The following is a 15,795-nucleotide window of genomic DNA, read 5'->3' on the forward strand; positions in this document are numbered from 1 at the left end:
GCAAGGGTATTGAGGGCTCTGTGGTGACCTCAAAGCTGTTGGGTGCCCTTATCGGCACCTGCCCCACAGTAGAGGTTCAAATGGGAGGAGTGAGTGTTAAGTGTTTGCTTGATACAGGCTCCATGGTCTCTACAATCACTGAGGGGTTTTTCAGAAAACATTTTCAGAGTTCTACAATGGTTCTACAGCAGTGTAACTGGCTTCAGTTGAAAGCCGCTAATGGCCTTGAGATTCCTTATGTGGGGTACATCGAATTGGATCTTACGGTGCTGGGCAAAACTTTATGTGGCATGGGAATTTTGGTGGTTAAAGAGTCTGTTTGCTTAGAGCCTGGAGCCGTGAGTGTGGGGTTGCCTGGACTTTTGGGCATGAACGTGATTAGTGAGTGTTACAGAGAGTTGTTCCAGTCCCAAGGTGTTGCTCTGTTTCAGTCTGCACACATAGCCCCAGAGAGATCCGCTTGGAAACGGGTATTCAGCCATTGTCAATTTCTAAATCAGTTGCCCCCTTCGGGTCGTTTAGGCCGGGCTAGGGTAAAGGGGAGGGTGGCTGTGCTGATTCCAGCGGGCTCTATTAAGGCTGTTGCTGTTACCGGTGGAGTTACTGGCGGCTCTGTGGTGAACCCAGTGTTATTTGAACCTACAAGTGATGTTTTGCCTGCGGGATTGCTGGTGTCTCGTGCCCTCCTCCCTGTACAGGGAGGGATCAGCTTTGTGCCGGTAGTTAATGTGGCCGAACAGGATGTCTGGCTCCCTTCTCGTACGGGTTTGGGTGAGTTGTTTTTGGTTGACGCGCCATGTGATGGTTCAAGTGTTGCATTTGATGAGGAAGTGTCAGTTGTAGAACGCGTGGCAACCGTTCGCTCTGTACAAGCCGATTGTGGATCGACCAACTTTCAGGCCTGTTCCTGGCCTTCTTTAACAAGGCAACAAGAACAGGCGGCTTCGGCATTATTGCACAAGTATCGACAAGTGTTCAGCCAAGATGGTGCATTGGGGTGTACTGATTTGATCCAGCATGAAATTCCTTTGCTGGATGAGGTCCCTGTTCGGCAGCGGTATCGACGTCTCCCGCCTACGCAGTATGAGTTGGTGAAGGCCCACATTACAGAGCTTCTAACAAAAGGGGTGGTGCGGCCTAGTTGTAGTCCCTATTCGTCGCCTATCGTGGTGGTTCAGAAAAAGGATGGGTCAATCCGTCTCTGTGTAGACTATAGACAGCTGAACGTGAAAACCCGGAAAGATGCCTATCCCTTGCCGCGTATAGAAGAGTCGCTAGATGCACTCTCGGGAGCCAAGTTGTTTACTACTCTGGATTTGGCTAGCGGTTACAATCAGGTCCCTATGGCGGAGGGAGATAAGCAAAAGACTGCGTTCTGTACTCCCTTTGGGTTGTTCGAATTTAATCGCATGCCTTTTGGGTTATGTAATGCCCCCAGTACCTTCCAACGGCTCATGGAGCGCATCTTCGGGGATGAAAGATTTCAGTCATTGCTGTTATATCTGGATGATATCGTGGTGTTTTCTTCTTCTTTTGAGGATCATCTGCAACGTTTGGAGTTGGTGTTTGAGCGGCTGCAACATCACCAGTTGAAGTTAAAATTTGACAAGTGTCATTTTTTTCAGACAGAGGTTCGGTATTTGGGACATGTGATCTCTGCGGAGGGGGTGTCAACTGACCCAGATAAAATCCAGGTGGTGGCTGACTGGGCGCGGCCCCAGACTGTGAAGGAGCTCCGATCTTTTTTAGGTTTCGCCTCATATTATCGAAGGTTTGTCAACGGATTTGCCCGCCATGCTGCCCCATTACACCGATTGGTTGCTACTCTGCAGGGTGGCCAGAAAAAGACCAGGTCCTGTGCTGTGGGAGGGCATTGGACTGGAGCTTGCGAAGAAGCTTTCCTTTTCTTGAAGCAGGCATTGGTGGCAGCCCCAGTCCTTGGCTATGCTGATTTCTCTAAGCCTTTCGTCCTGGAGATTGATGCTAGCCATAATGGGTTGGGGGCAGTGCTGTCTCAAGATCAGGGAGGTCAGCGTAAGCCCATCGCTTATGCGAGCCGAGGGTTACATCCGGCAGAGCAAAACATGTCCAACTATAGTGCTCTGAAATCGGAACTGTTGGGGTTGAAGTGGGCCGTGACGGAAAAGTTCCGTGAGTACTTGTTAGGCGCCAAGTTTACGGTATTTACTGATAACAACCCACTAAGTTATTTGCAGACCGCTAAGCTGGGAGCGGTGGAACAGCGGTGGGCTTCCCAGCTTGCTGGTTTTGATTTTGTGCTCAAGTACCGTCCTGGCATTAAGAATGGGAATGCGGACGCTCTGTCTCGTATGCCAGTTCCATCTGTCGACTCGGTTCAGGAAATAGTTCCGGGTGTGGTGGTTCCTGAATTAGTTGAGGCAGCGGTGCTAGAGCAGCCAGTGTCGACACAAGTGGCGGCGATTGATGTGCTCCCTGTTCGTTCTAGGCCTGATCTACAGGCCCTTCAGGCCACTGATCCAGTGATCAGGGACTTCACTATCTATTGGACCCGAGGTAGACCTCCCACTGTCGAAGAGCGTGCCATGCAGTCCCCCGCGGTAGTGGAATTGGTTAAGCAGTGGAAAAGAATACGGGAGGAAGCTGGGGTCTTGTATAGGGTTGTACATTCGCCAGACGGAGGGGAGGAAATTTTGCAACTGCTGTTACCTGAGGTGTTACAGAGGGAGGTGTTGGTTGCCCTTCATGATGATCATGGGCATCAGGGTACGGAGCGAACCACTAATTTGATCCGACAACGGTGTTATTGGCCCTTTATGCGGAAGGATATTGCCCGATGGTGCCAGGAGTGCTCGCGTTGTGTGGTTGCTAAGGCCGTACAACCAAAGGTACGCACGTTCATGGGGCGGCTCAGTGCTTCCCGGCCATTAGACATAGTTGCCATAGATTTCACCGTCTTGGAACGTTCCAGTGATGGGAGGGAGAATGTTTTGGTAATAACGGATGTGTTTTCAAAGTTCACACAGGCCTATCCAACTCCAGACCAGAGAGCCAGTACCGTGGCTAAGGTTCTGGTTGAGCGGTGGTTCTACAAGTATGGCGTGCCCAAACGGATCCATTCGGATCAAGGTCGAAATTTCGAGGGGGAATTGTTGAAGAGTCTCTGCCGACTGTATGGGGTAGAAAAGAGTCGGACAACTCCTTACCATCCAGCTGGAAATGGGCAATGTGAGAGGTTTAACAGGACCATGCATGACTTGTTGCGCTCTCTTCCCCCAGAGCAGAAGAAGAGGTGGCCTTTACATCTTTCCCATCTTCTGTTTGCTTACAATACCACTGTTCATCAGTCCACAGGGTATTCCCCGTACGAGTTGTTGTTTGGTCAGAAGCCACATTTACCTGTTGACTTTGTGTTGGGACAGGCTGAGGAGGAGATGGTGGAAGGGTCGGTTGGTGAATGGATCAGAGGGCAACAGGCATTCCTGGAAAGCGCTTTTAGTCATGCTAAACGAAATATGGAGGCTGCCGCCGATGCGAGAGCCCAGAGGTCTCAACCCCAGGCTGTACACATTCTCCCAGCTGGCACCCTGGTATACCGGCGTAATCATGTGCAAGGGCGAAATAAGATTCAAGACCATTGGGATGGGGTTAGGTACAGGGTGGTTCAGTGCCTGGATAGTGGGGGCAGGGTTTACACTATTCCCCCAGAGGAGGGAACAGGCCCCGATAGAAATGTACATCGGGCTGAGTTGCGGGAAGTTCCTGGCCAGCATTTGGTTGTACCAGGAGTGGACCTAGTAGGTCAGAGTGAGGATAAGAGCGAATCGCCGCTGGAGAGTGAAGATGAGGGGGATATCGGTTTGTGGATTGAACCACACCAGTCAGGCTCTGCCTCTAATAGGCGGCTGGAGTATCAGGAGGGTGAGTCCATCCCTGTAGGAGTAAATCCAGGGGATGTGAGGAGGACGTCCAGAGTGACTGCAGGTCAGCATTCCAACCCTTTTAACCTCCCACGCTCAGTGGCGACATCATCAAGGCTGTTAGTTCACCCTCCACTAGAGACGAGACCAGTGCTGCATAGACCCTGGGAGTGAGTGGGGAAATCACTGGGACAGTGATTTATTGTATGAGGGGGGTAGATGTAACAGGAAGACTCCGTTACAGAGTGTGCCTGAAATTACAGCCCGGTTTAATTAACACTAGAAGTCCCTGAAATTTCAACCACCCCCCTGAAGTCCCAAAAGAGGGTCCAAAGAACCTTAGTCCAAACTGACACCTCTGGTGGCTCCAATTAACATCCATTCATTTGCAAAAGTGCCCATTCCCTGAGGAATCAGCAGGGTGGAGAAGAGCTGAACTTGCCTCCAGTGTTATGTAAATGAGGCGTGTGTCAGGTATGGGTGGTTGCTGCTGAAAGCTTGCACCTCCTTGGCTGCCATATGAGACTGCAAGATCTCTTGCAAGAAGTCTCCTCATCTACAGAACCATATGTTTGAGATTTGATTTGTGAAAGGTTGAAATAATGTGAAATTGACACAAACATAATATTTGAATTATAATGGCATATAAGTGGCATATTGATTAGTCAAAATGGCTCTGATATTTTTAACCTTAATTTAAGTAGTTTTGTCTTTTGAAAAACTGCTAATAGGTAAAAATGTTTTTACATAAATGTATACAAAATACCCTCAGCTACTTGAAATAGAATAATATTATTGAGCAATTTTAACTTCAAGATCAAGATTTCGCATGTGTGTCTCTTCCAAATACAGCCATAACCAGCAAACAAAAATAGGAAATTTAGGAAATCTTACCAAAAGAGATATCACTACTACAGATTTTCACTACTCTCTGAAAACTAACAATGTGTTGTGTGTGACGTTTGTGACCCTAGGCTTGAAAATTGCTTCATATGGGCTTTTCAAACTTTTTTTTTGGCCCACCTCCACCCTTTCACCTTTGGAGGACAACTTTGTTTTCATGTAAGGATCAAAAGAAAACAATTCTGTATAATACAGTACAATAGTGATAAAAACAATTGGGGTTAGGTGAACCATACAGGACAGGAGAGAAAAGAGGGGGAGAGAAACTAAAAAGGGAAAAGACAGAAGAGCAGAAAAAACAGCTCAAATGATTCACCAACTGCTGCTACTAAATGAAGAGCAGAAAGTAAGACATACAGCACAAATGACTGATGTATGTGTGTGTGAGTGTGTGTGTTTATGTAAGTGCAACATAGGATAAATGTACAGAATGTACTTATTAGCAAGGCCCCAGAGGCCAGAGGCAGGCAGAGAAAGACCAGGGAACCCGACCCGCCCACGGCCCCTCCAGGATCATGTCCAAAGCCTGCTGTGTACTGGAAACCTTTGCTATCCTTGCTTCTCAGTCAACAGAGTAAGTGAAATGTGTGGTGACATGAATTTTCATCCACATGTAGGTGGCTAGTCATCTTTCTCTTTATTATAAAACTGACAGACATTATTTGAACTATAATTCCAAAACATCTCAAGTCTGCCTCCTTTGTACTAATTTTGGATTTTTTTCTCACTGCAAAAGGTGACATGATTATTGGTCAAAATAGCTAAAGTTCAGATTTCTCTGAAAGGGTCTTTTCTTCTCCGTCTGAGTCAATGGATCAACATAGCTCACACTATCACCCATCCCCCCGTCTACCTAGAAGTGGCTGCATGACAAAGGATGGCCTCATGGCCTCATGATCCAAAATACCTCAGCACTGGCTTTTGGCAGGCTCAGGTAGAAATGTAGTAATGTTAGTAATGTTTTTCTTCTAAAAAAGATAAGTGGGTTCAAAATAACAATTTTGAAAAAAATTACCAAATTAATTGTGTTGATCCACCTCAAAAAAGGTCATGCAAAAGTCTGTAAGCTAGTCCTGAGTGTGTCTGCCCATCCCCCAGCTGCATTGTTGTGCAGGGGACATGCATAAGGTGAGAGAGGCAGTCAGAGGGCCTGGCTGAGAGCAGAAGCTACAGAGGACATGATGTAAGTTTAGAAATATATACAATAAAGTTGAAATGTTCTCAACAGAGCACTCACATACAATTATCCACTCAGTCTGCCACTCCCTCATTTGGGGAGAAACCTACACTATTGTGGCTATTCCCAACTTTAGACAATTTAGACAATTTTTAATCATGGAGGGGTCTGAAATTTTCGTCTTGGGTGCATGTCCTCACTGTATTGGAATATTTTATTGTCTGAGTGAAAGAGAAACAAAATGGGGTCACTAAAGTGGGAATAGCCACAATACTGTAGCTTTCTCCCCAAATGAGGGACTGGCAGACTGGGTAGATAGTTGTATGTGAATGCTCTGATGAGAACACTCATGAACAATTGTGCAAATGTGAGATGTGTGGACTGCTACAGATACACGTGTGGCAAATGTACCAGGGAGATACCCTGGCAGTGCCAGGCATGTTCTGACAGACTGCTGAGTGACTGCTAAAGTGCTAGTCACACAAGAAGGACATGCCACTCACACACACACACACACACAGCCCTGCACTGCAGCCTATTGTAAATATGTGTGGAATTGTTTTATTCCTTGTATTTTTTGTATAATTTTATGGCAATAATAAAAAGCATGGAACATAAAAAAGCATGGAAACATAACAGTTGTTCTTTTGTATGTTTCTCATGCTGAAATTTCAGTCCTCCTGACTTAGACACAAATGCTTCTGGTCATTACTCACATGTACCTGGCTATAAAATTTCAAATTTTCTATTTAAAATATAAAAAAATAATGTATTGTTTGTGCTTTGTTGCTCAGATAAAACTAAACTAAATACAATATATATAACCTTTATATTATAAAATACAATAAACTGAATAGAACTAACTAGAAACTAAATGGCTAAACTCAATGAAAAACAACAATTAGTTGTGAGCTGAAGCATGCCCCCTCCTGTGGTGCGCCAGTAATGGCCTTATTTACAGAACAAAAGTGCCTGCTTACAGCTGATAATAGGGTGTTAGCTAAAATCCTTCAGTTCTCTCGACCCTTCTCTGGGTTCCGATAGTAGAAGTGTTGAAAGACCCTTCTCTGGGACTTCTAGTGTTAAGGGCACCGCCTATAGTGAATTAGTGCACATCACGAAGGGTATTTAAACTCTCGTGTGTTCTCGTTAGCTCGGAAGCTGATTGACGGGACGAGAGACGCGCTCGGGTCCGGGTGGCAAGAGTTATTACCCATTCTCACGGAGTTTCTGGGTGGCAAGAGTTATTACCCATCCTCACGGAGTTTCCGGGTGGCAAGAGTTATTACCCATTCTCACAGAGTTGTTGAGTGGCCAGAGCTTTTACCCATTCTCGGAGTTTGAGATTGTTCGGGGCTTTTAGAAGCTGACTGGGTGTGTTGTGAGCTGCATACGAGCGGTCGCAGAGGTGGCCAAGTCGCGGGCGATCTGAGTCATTCCAGCTATTGCACGGTAGGGCCGAGCTTGAGCGCAGGCAATGTTTTTAAATGATGTTCGTCTTAGTTAAAGTGTGTTCCTTCCTACAGGAGCCATCAGAGTGCGCGTGAGAGCTAGACCACTGTTTTCTCCCCGTTAATTTTCTTTATAGGAATTGGAGTTTGTTAGTGGCAGACGTGTTTTGTGGAACGTGATTTACTGTTGTGTTTTTATTTTTAGCCCGGCGGTACGGTTGGAGAAAGGTGGGAGCAGAACGAGTGAGGTGTTGGCGGCACCTACCTATTTGGGGTTTATTTGCAGTGAATTTGAGTTTATTTGGAGCGCGTTCACGCGAACGTGTGGTGTGGGTTATTTGTGTATTGAGTGGTTTGTTTGCTTTTTTCTTTTAGGTGCGCGCCAACCCCCGCTGGTGGAAGTGAGGTAACCTGTGTTAGGTAGCTGCTCCGGAAAGTCTGTGGCTGTGCCGCACGGTGCTTCTTTTTAAGAATGTCCGGTGTTTTATATTTTGTATAATAAATGATCGGCATCTCAGTCTCTGCAGTCCAACAATTTTATTTTCGCTGGCAGTAATCTCGCGCGGGTGAAACGTTACTGATTAGTTTCCCTCTAGTTGAGGGTGGCGTAGTCCAAACTATCCTAATTGTCGCTGTGTGACGCGGTGAGCGTTACATTTTGGCGCAGTCGGCAGGATTAAAAGGCTGACGTGCAGATTGAGTTTTTTGGGTGTTTGTTTATTGTTAGTAACAAGGGGGAGAAAAACAGTGGTTGGCTCCGGAAGAGGATCCGCAAGACGACGTGGACGAAGACATCTTTGTTTTAGAGTGTAAATTGGGTTTTAAATATGGATCAGCAGCTCAGAGAGCTGAGAGAACAAGTTCAGCAGCTACAAGCTGATAATGAGAGACTACGTGCTGCTGGGTCACCTTCTAGTAGTAATGTAGCAGGTGCTGCATTAGAACAGGCTGTTGATCGTTTTGTTTATGTGCCACGGGAGCGGAAGTGCCCCAGGTTTTCGGGAAAATCATCCGATTTGTTATGGGTTGATGATTGGATTGAGGAAGCGCGTAGGTCCATGGAGGTTCGCCGTATGACTAGTGCAGAGCAGGCTCTGTTTTTATATGATCATTTGGATGGGGAGGCGAAAGCAGAGATTAGATTTCGCTCTGAGGTGGAGCGGAAAGATCCAGAGCGTATATTTGTTATTTTAAAGGAGGTTTTTAGCCATTCCCAATCGTATGTGGTTTTACAGCAGCAGTTTTTTCAGCGACGTCAGCTGGAAGGTGAGTCCCTGCGTGAGTATTCCCATGCTCTATTGTCACTGATGGCTGTGATTAAATGTAAAAATGATCGTGTTATTCCAAATTCAGATTTGCTGGTTCGAGATCAGTTTGTGGAACACGTGCGAGATGGGATGCTACGTAGGGAACTCAAGAGGTCCATTCGGTCTAACCCTGATATGTCCTTTTTGGACATACGGAGTGAGGCCATTCGTTGGGTTGAGGAAGGGGATCATGCGGCGACTCCAAGGGCACGGGCTTACTCATGTGACACTCAGGTGGAGGTGCGTGGGGGTTGTAGTCAGGTAGGTCTCGGTGCTTCGGCAGGCGAGTTAATTGCATTAAAAGAAACCTTACAGAAACAACAGAAGCAACTTGATTTGATTTTGGAGCACCTGGGGTCTGGGGTTAGGGCACGCGAACGACTGGAAGTGCCCTCAGTTTCACCGCAACCTCATCGGTTCCAGGCAGATGGTAGACCAATCTGTTCCCGTTGTGATCAGCCCGGCCATATTGCTAGGTTTTGTAATGGTGGGCCTAGGCCTTATTCAGGGAGGGGCCGCCGGGGATTAGCCCTCGGCTCAGGGGTTCAGGGAGCGGCAGCCGTGCCTGAGGCACAGGGAAACTAGTTCCCTCTGGTGTAGAGAGCCATACACTAGGCAAGGGTATTGAGGGCTCTGTGGTGACCTCAAAGCTGTTGGGTGCCCTTATCGGCACCTGCCCCACAGTAGAGGTTCAAATGGGAGGAGTGAGTGTTAAGTGTTTGCTTGATACAGGCTCCATGGTCTCTACAATCACTGAGGGGTTTTTCAGAAAACATTTTCAGAGTTCTACAATGGTTCTACAGCAGTGTAACTGGCTTCAGTTGAAAGCCGCTAATGGCCTTGAGATTCCTTATGTGGGGTACATCGAATTGGATCTTACGGTGCTGGGCAAAACTTTATGTGGCATGGGAATTTTGGTGGTTAAAGAGTCTGTTTGCTTAGAGCCTGGAGCCGTGAGTGTGGGGTTGCCTGGACTTTTGGGCATGAACGTGATTAGTGAGTGTTACAGAGAGTTGTTCCAGTCCCAAGGTGTTGCTCTGTTTCAGTCTGCACACATAGCCCCAGAGAGATCCGCTTGGAAACGGGTATTCAGCCATTGTCAATTTCTAAATCAGTTGCCCCCTTCGGGTCGTTTAGGCCGGGCTAGGGTAAAGGGGAGGGTGGCTGTGCTGATTCCAGCAGGCTCTATTAAGGCTGTTGCTGTTACCGGTGGAGTTACTGGCGGCTCTGTGGTGAACCCAGTGTTATTTGAACCTACAAGTGATGTTTTGCCTGCGGGATTGCTGGTGTCTCGTGCCCTCCTCCCTGTACAGGGAGGGATCAGCTTTGTGCCGGTAGTTAATGTGGCCGAACAGGATGTCTGGCTCCCTTCTCGTACGGGTTTGGGTGAGTTGTTTTTGGTTGACGCGCCATGTGATGGTTCAAGTGTTGCATTTGATGAGGAAGTGTCAGTTGTAGAACGCGTGGCAACCGTTCGCTCTGTACAAGCCGATTGTGGATCGACCAACTTTCAGGCCTGTTCCTGGCCTTCTTTAACAAGGCAACAAGAACAGGCGGCTTCGGCATTATTGCACAAGTATCGACAAGTGTTCAGCCAAGATGGTGCATTGGGGTGTACTGATTTGATCCAGCATGAAATTCCTTTGCTGGATGAGGTCCCTGTTCGGCAGCGGTATCGACGTCTCCCGCCTACGCAGTATGAGTTGGTGAAGGCCCACATTACAGAGCTTCTAACAAAAGGGGTGGTGCGGCCTAGTTGTAGTCCCTATTCGTCGCCTATCGTGGTGGTTCAGAAAAAGGATGGGTCAATCCGTCTCTGTGTAGACTATAGACAGCTGAACGTGAAAACCCGGAAAGATGCCTATCCCTTGCCGCGTATAGAAGAGTCGCTAGATGCACTCTCGGGAGCCAAGTTGTTTACTACTCTGGATTTGGCTAGCGGTTACAATCAGGTCCCTATGGCGGAGGGAGATAAGCAAAAGACTGCGTTCTGTACTCCCTTTGGGTTGTTCGAATTTAATCGCATGCCTTTTGGGTTATGTAATGCCCCCAGTACCTTCCAACGGCTCATGGAGCGCATCTTCGGGGATGAAAGATTTCAGTCATTGCTGTTATATCTGGATGATATCGTGGTGTTTTCTTCTTCTTTTGAGGATCATCTGCAACGTTTGGAGTTGGTGTTTGAGCGGCTGCAACATCACCAGTTGAAGTTAAAATTTGACAAGTGTCATTTTTTTCAGACAGAGGTTCGGTATTTGGGACATGTGATCTCTGCGGAGGGGGTGTCAACTGACCCAGATAAAATCCAGGTGGTGGCTGACTGGGCGCGGCCCCAGACTGTGAAGGAGCTCCGATCTTTTTTAGGTTTCGCCTCATATTATCGAAGGTTTGTCAACGGATTTGCCCGCCATGCTGCCCCATTACACCGATTGGTTGCTACTCTGCAGGGTGGCCAGAAAAAGACCAGGTCCTGTGCTGTGGGAGGGCATTGGACTGGAGCTTGCGAAGAAGCTTTCCTTTTCTTGAAGCAGGCATTGGTGGCAGCCCCAGTCCTTGGCTATGCTGATTTCTCTAAGCCTTTCGTCCTGGAGATTGATGCTAGCCATAATGGGTTGGGGGCAGTGCTGTCTCAAGATCAGGGAGGTCAGCGTAAGCCCATCGCTTATGCGAGCCGAGGGTTACATCCGGCAGAGCAAAACATGTCCAACTATAGTGCTCTGAAATTGGAACTGTTGGGGTTGAAGTGGGCCGTGACGGAAAAGTTCCGTGAGTACTTGTTAGGCGCCAAGTTTACGGTATTTACTGATAACAACCCACTAAGTTATTTGCAGACCGCTAAGCTGGGAGCGGTGGAACAGCGGTGGGCTTCCCAGCTTGCTGGTTTTGATTTTGTGCTCAAGTACCGTCCTGGCATTAAGAATGGGAATGCGGACGCTCTGTCTCGTATGCCAGTTCCATCTGTCGACTCGGTTCAGGAAATAGTTCCGGGTGTGGTGGTTCCTGAATTAGTTGAGGCAGCGGTGCTAGAGCAGCCAGTGTCGACACAAGTGGCGGCGATTGATGTGCTCCCTGTTCGTTCTAGGCCTGATCTACAGGCCCTTCAGGCCACTGATCCAGTGATCAGGGACTTCACTATCTATTGGACCCGAGGTAGACCTCCCACTGTCGAAGAGCGTGCCATGCAGTCCCCCGCAGTAGTGGAATTGGTTAAGCAGTGGAAAAGAATACGGGAGGAAGCTGGGGTCTTGTATAGGGTTGTACATTCGCCAGACGGAGGGGAGGAAATTTTGCAACTGCTGTTACCTGAGGTGTTACAGAGGGAGGTGTTGGTTGCCCTTCATGATGATCATGGGCATCAGGGTACGGAGCGAACCACTAATTTGATCCGACAACGGTGTTATTGGCCCTTTATGCGGAAGGATATTGCCCGATGGTGCCAGGAGTGCTCGCGTTGTGTGGTTGCTAAGGCCGTACAACCAAAGGTACGCACGTTCATGGGGCGGCTCAGTGCTTCCCGGCCATTAGACATAGTTGCCATAGATTTCACCGTCTTGGAACGTTCCAGTGATGGGAGGGAGAATGTTTTGGTAATAACGGATGTGTTTTCAAAGTTCACACAGGCCTATCCAACTCCAGACCAGAGAGCCAGTACCGTGGCTAAGGTTCTGGTTGAGCGGTGGTTCTACAAGTATGGCGTGCCCAAACGGATCCATTCGGATCAAGGTCGAAATTTCGAGGGGGAATTGTTGAAGAGTCTCTGCCGACTGTATGGGGTAGAAAAGAGTCGGACAACTCCTTACCATCCAGCTGGAAATGGGCAATGTGAGAGGTTTAACAGGACCATGCATGACTTGTTGCGCTCTCTTCCCCCAGAGCAGAAGAAGAGGTGGCCTTTACATCTTTCCCATCTTCTGTTTGCTTACAATACCACTGTTCATCAGTCCACAGGGTATTCCCCGTACGAGTTGTTGTTTGGTCAGAAGCCACATTTACCTGTTGACTTTGTGTTGGGACAGGCTGAGGAGGAGATGGTGGAAGGGTCGGTTGGTGAATGGATCAGAGGGCAACAGGCATTCCTGGAAAGCGCTTTTAGTCATGCTAAACGAAATATGGAGGCTGCCGCCGATGCGAGAGCCCAGAGGTCTCAACCCCAGGCTGTACACATTCTCCCAGCTGGCACCCTGGTATACCGGCGTAATCATGTGCAAGGGCGAAATAAGATTCAAGACCATTGGGATGGGGTTAGGTACAGGGTGGTTCAGTGCCTGGATAGTGGGGGCAGGGTTTACACTATTCCCCCAGAGGAGGGAACAGGCCCCGATAGAAATGTACATCGGGCTGAGTTGCGGGAAGTTCCTGGCCAGCATTTGGTTGTACCAGGAGTGGACCTAGTAGGTCAGAGTGAGGATAAGAGCGAATCGCCGCTGGAGAGTGAAGATGAGGGGGATATCGGTTTGTGGATTGAACCACACCAGTCAGGCTCTGCCTCTAATAGGCGGCTGGAGTATCAGGAGGGTGAGTCCATCCCTGTAGGAGTAAATCCAGGGGATGTGAGGAGGACGTCCAGAGTGACTGCAGGTCAGCATTCCAACCCTTTTAACCTCCCACGCTCAGTGGCGACATCATCAAGGCTGTTAGTTCACCCTCCACTAGAGACGAGACCAGTGCTGCATAGACCCTGGGAGTGAGTGGGGAAATCACTGGGACAGTGATTTATTGTATGAGGGGGGTAGATGTAACAGGAAGACTCCGTTACAGAGTGTGCCTGAAATTACAGCCCGGTTTAATTAAGGGCACCGCCTATAGTGAATTAGTGCACATCACGAAGGGTATTTAAACTCTCGTGTGTTCTCGTTAGCTCGGAAGCTGATTGACGGGACGAGAGACGCGCTCGGGTCCGGGTGGCAAGAGTTATTACCCATTCTCACGGAGTTTCTGGGTGGCAAGAGTTATTACCCATCCTCACGGAGTTTCCGGGTGGCAAGAGTTATTACCCATTCTCACAGAGTTGTTGAGTGGCCAGAGCTTTTACCCATTCTCGGAGTTTGAGATTGTTCGGGGCTTTTAGAAGCTGACTGGGTGTGTTGTGAGCTGCATACGAGCGGTCGCAGAGGTGGCCAAGTCGCGGGCGATCTGAGTCATTCCAGCTATTGCACGGTAGGGCCGAGCTTGAGCGCAGGCAATGTTTTTAAATGATGTTCGTCTTAGTTAAAGTGTGTTCCTTCCTACAGGAGCCATCAGAGTGCGCGTGAGAGCTAGACCACTGTTTTCTCCCCGTTAATTTTCTTTATAGGAATTGGAGTTTGTTAGTGGCAGACGTGTTTTGTGGAACGTGATTTACTGTTGTGTTTTTATTTTTAGCCCGGCGGTACGGTTGGAGAAAGGTGGGAGCAGAACGAGTGAGGTGTTGGCGGCACCTACCTATTTGGGGTTTATTTGCAGTGAATTTGAGTTTATTTGGAGCGCGTTCACGCGAACGTGTGGTGTGGGTTATTTGTGTATTGAGTGGTTTGTTTGCTTTATTCTTTTAGGTGCGCGCCAACCCCCGCTGGTGGAAGTGAGGTAACCTGTGTTAGGTAGCTGCTCCGGAAAGTCTGTGGCTGTACCGCACGGTGCTTCTTTTTAAGAATGTCCGGTGTTTTATATTTTGTATAATAAATGATCGGCATCTCAGTCTCTGCAGTCCAACAATTTTATTTTCGCTGGCAGTAATCTCGCGCGGGTGAAACGTTACTGATTAGTTTCCCTCTAGTTGAGGGTGGCGTAGTCCAAACTATCCTAATTGTCGCTGTGTGACGCGGTGAGCGTTACATTTTGGCGCAGTCGGCAGGATTAAAAGGCTGACGTGCAGATTGAGTTTTTTGGGTGTTTGTTTATTGTTAGTAACAAGGGGGAGAAAAACAGTGGTTGGCTCCGGAAGAGGATCCGCAAGACGACGTGGACGAAGACATCTTTGTTTTAGAGTGTAAATTGGGTTTTAAATATGGATCAGCAGCTCAGAGAGCTGAGAGAACAAGTTCAGCAGCTACAAGCTGATAATGAGAGACTACGTGCTGCTGGGTCACCTTCTAGTAGTAATGTAGCAGGTGCTGCATTAGAACAGGCTGTTGATCGTTTTGTTTATGTGCCACGGGAGCGGAAGTGCCCCAGGTTTTCGGGAAAATCATCCGATTTGTTATGGGTTGATGATTGGATTGAGGAAGCGCGTAGGTCCATGGAGGTTCGCCGTATGACTAGTGCAGAGCAGGCTCTGTTTTTATATGATCATTTGGATGGGGAGGCGAAAGCAGAGATTAGATTTCGCTCTGAGGTGGAGCGGAAAGATCCAGAGCGTATATTTGTTATTTTAAAGGAGGTTTTTAGCCATTCCCAATCGTATGTGGTTTTACAGCAGCAGTTTTTTCAGCGACGTCAGCTGGAAGGTGAGTCCCTGCGTGAGTATTCCCATGCTCTATTGTCACTGATGGCTGTGATTAAATGTAAAAATGATCGTGTTATTCCAAATTCAGATTTGCTGGTTCGAGATCAGTTTGTGGAACACGTGCGAGATGGGATGCTACGTAGGGAACTCAAGAGGTCCATTCGGTCTAACCCTGATATGTCCTTTTTGGACATACGGAGTGAGGCCATTCGTTGGGTTGAGGAAGGGGATCATGCGGCGACTCCAAGGGCACGGGCTTACTCATGTGACACTCAGGTGGAGGTGCGTGGGGGTTGTAGTCAGGTAGGTCTCGGTGCTTCGGCAGGCGAGTTAATTGCATTAAAAGAAACCTTACAGAAACAACAGAAGCAACTTGATTTGATTTTGGAGCACCTGGGGTCTGGGGTTAGGGCACGCGAACGACTGGAAGTGCCCTCAGTTTCACCGCAACCTCATCGGTTCCAGGCAGATGGTAGACCAATCTGTTCCCGTTGTGATCAGCCCGGCCATATTGCTAGGTTTTGTAATGGTGGGCCTAGGCCTTATTCAGGGAGGGGCCGCCGGGGATTAGCCCTCGGCTCAGGGGTTCAGGGAGCGGCAGCCGTGCCTGAGGCACAGGGAAACTAGTTCCCTCTGG

At 48.2% G+C, this 15,795-nt stretch overlaps 3 protein-coding genes across 3 annotated transcripts; all 3 read left to right on the forward strand.

The window, feature by feature from the left end:
* Nucleotides 1–80: 80 nt before the first annotated feature.
* On the forward strand, nucleotides 81–14,410 carry LOC143485286 (uncharacterized). Its single transcript, XM_076984669.1, has 3 exons — nucleotides 81–4,049; nucleotides 10,051–11,617; nucleotides 12,461–14,410. The coding sequence occupies exons 1-3, from the start codon at nucleotides 81–83 to the stop codon at nucleotides 13,423–13,425; spliced, it is 6,501 nt and encodes a 2,166-aa protein (XP_076840784.1). The 3' UTR covers nucleotides 13,426–14,410.
* LOC143484854 (uncharacterized) lies at nucleotides 7,948–9,903 on the forward strand. The gene is made up of 2 exons (XM_076983844.1): nucleotides 7,948–8,696; nucleotides 8,784–9,903. The coding sequence occupies exons 1-2, from the start codon at nucleotides 8,258–8,260 to the stop codon at nucleotides 9,320–9,322; spliced, it is 978 nt and encodes a 325-aa protein (XP_076839959.1). The 5' UTR covers nucleotides 7,948–8,257; the 3' UTR covers nucleotides 9,323–9,903.
* Nucleotides 14,411–14,720: 310 nt separating the features above from the next.
* Nucleotides 14,721–15,785, forward strand: LOC143484853 (uncharacterized). The gene is made up of 2 exons (XM_076983843.1): nucleotides 14,721–15,159; nucleotides 15,247–15,785. Exons 1-2 carry the CDS (start codon nucleotides 14,721–14,723, stop codon nucleotides 15,783–15,785), a joined length of 978 nt encoding a protein of 325 aa, XP_076839958.1.
* The last annotated feature ends 10 nt before the right edge of the window (nucleotides 15,786–15,795 follow it).

This window comes from Brachyhypopomus gauderio, chromosome 21, assembly GCF_052324685.1.
Source record: "Brachyhypopomus gauderio isolate BG-103 chromosome 21, BGAUD_0.2, whole genome shotgun sequence".
Lineage (NCBI taxonomy): Eukaryota > Metazoa > Chordata > Actinopteri > Gymnotiformes > Hypopomidae > Brachyhypopomus > Brachyhypopomus gauderio.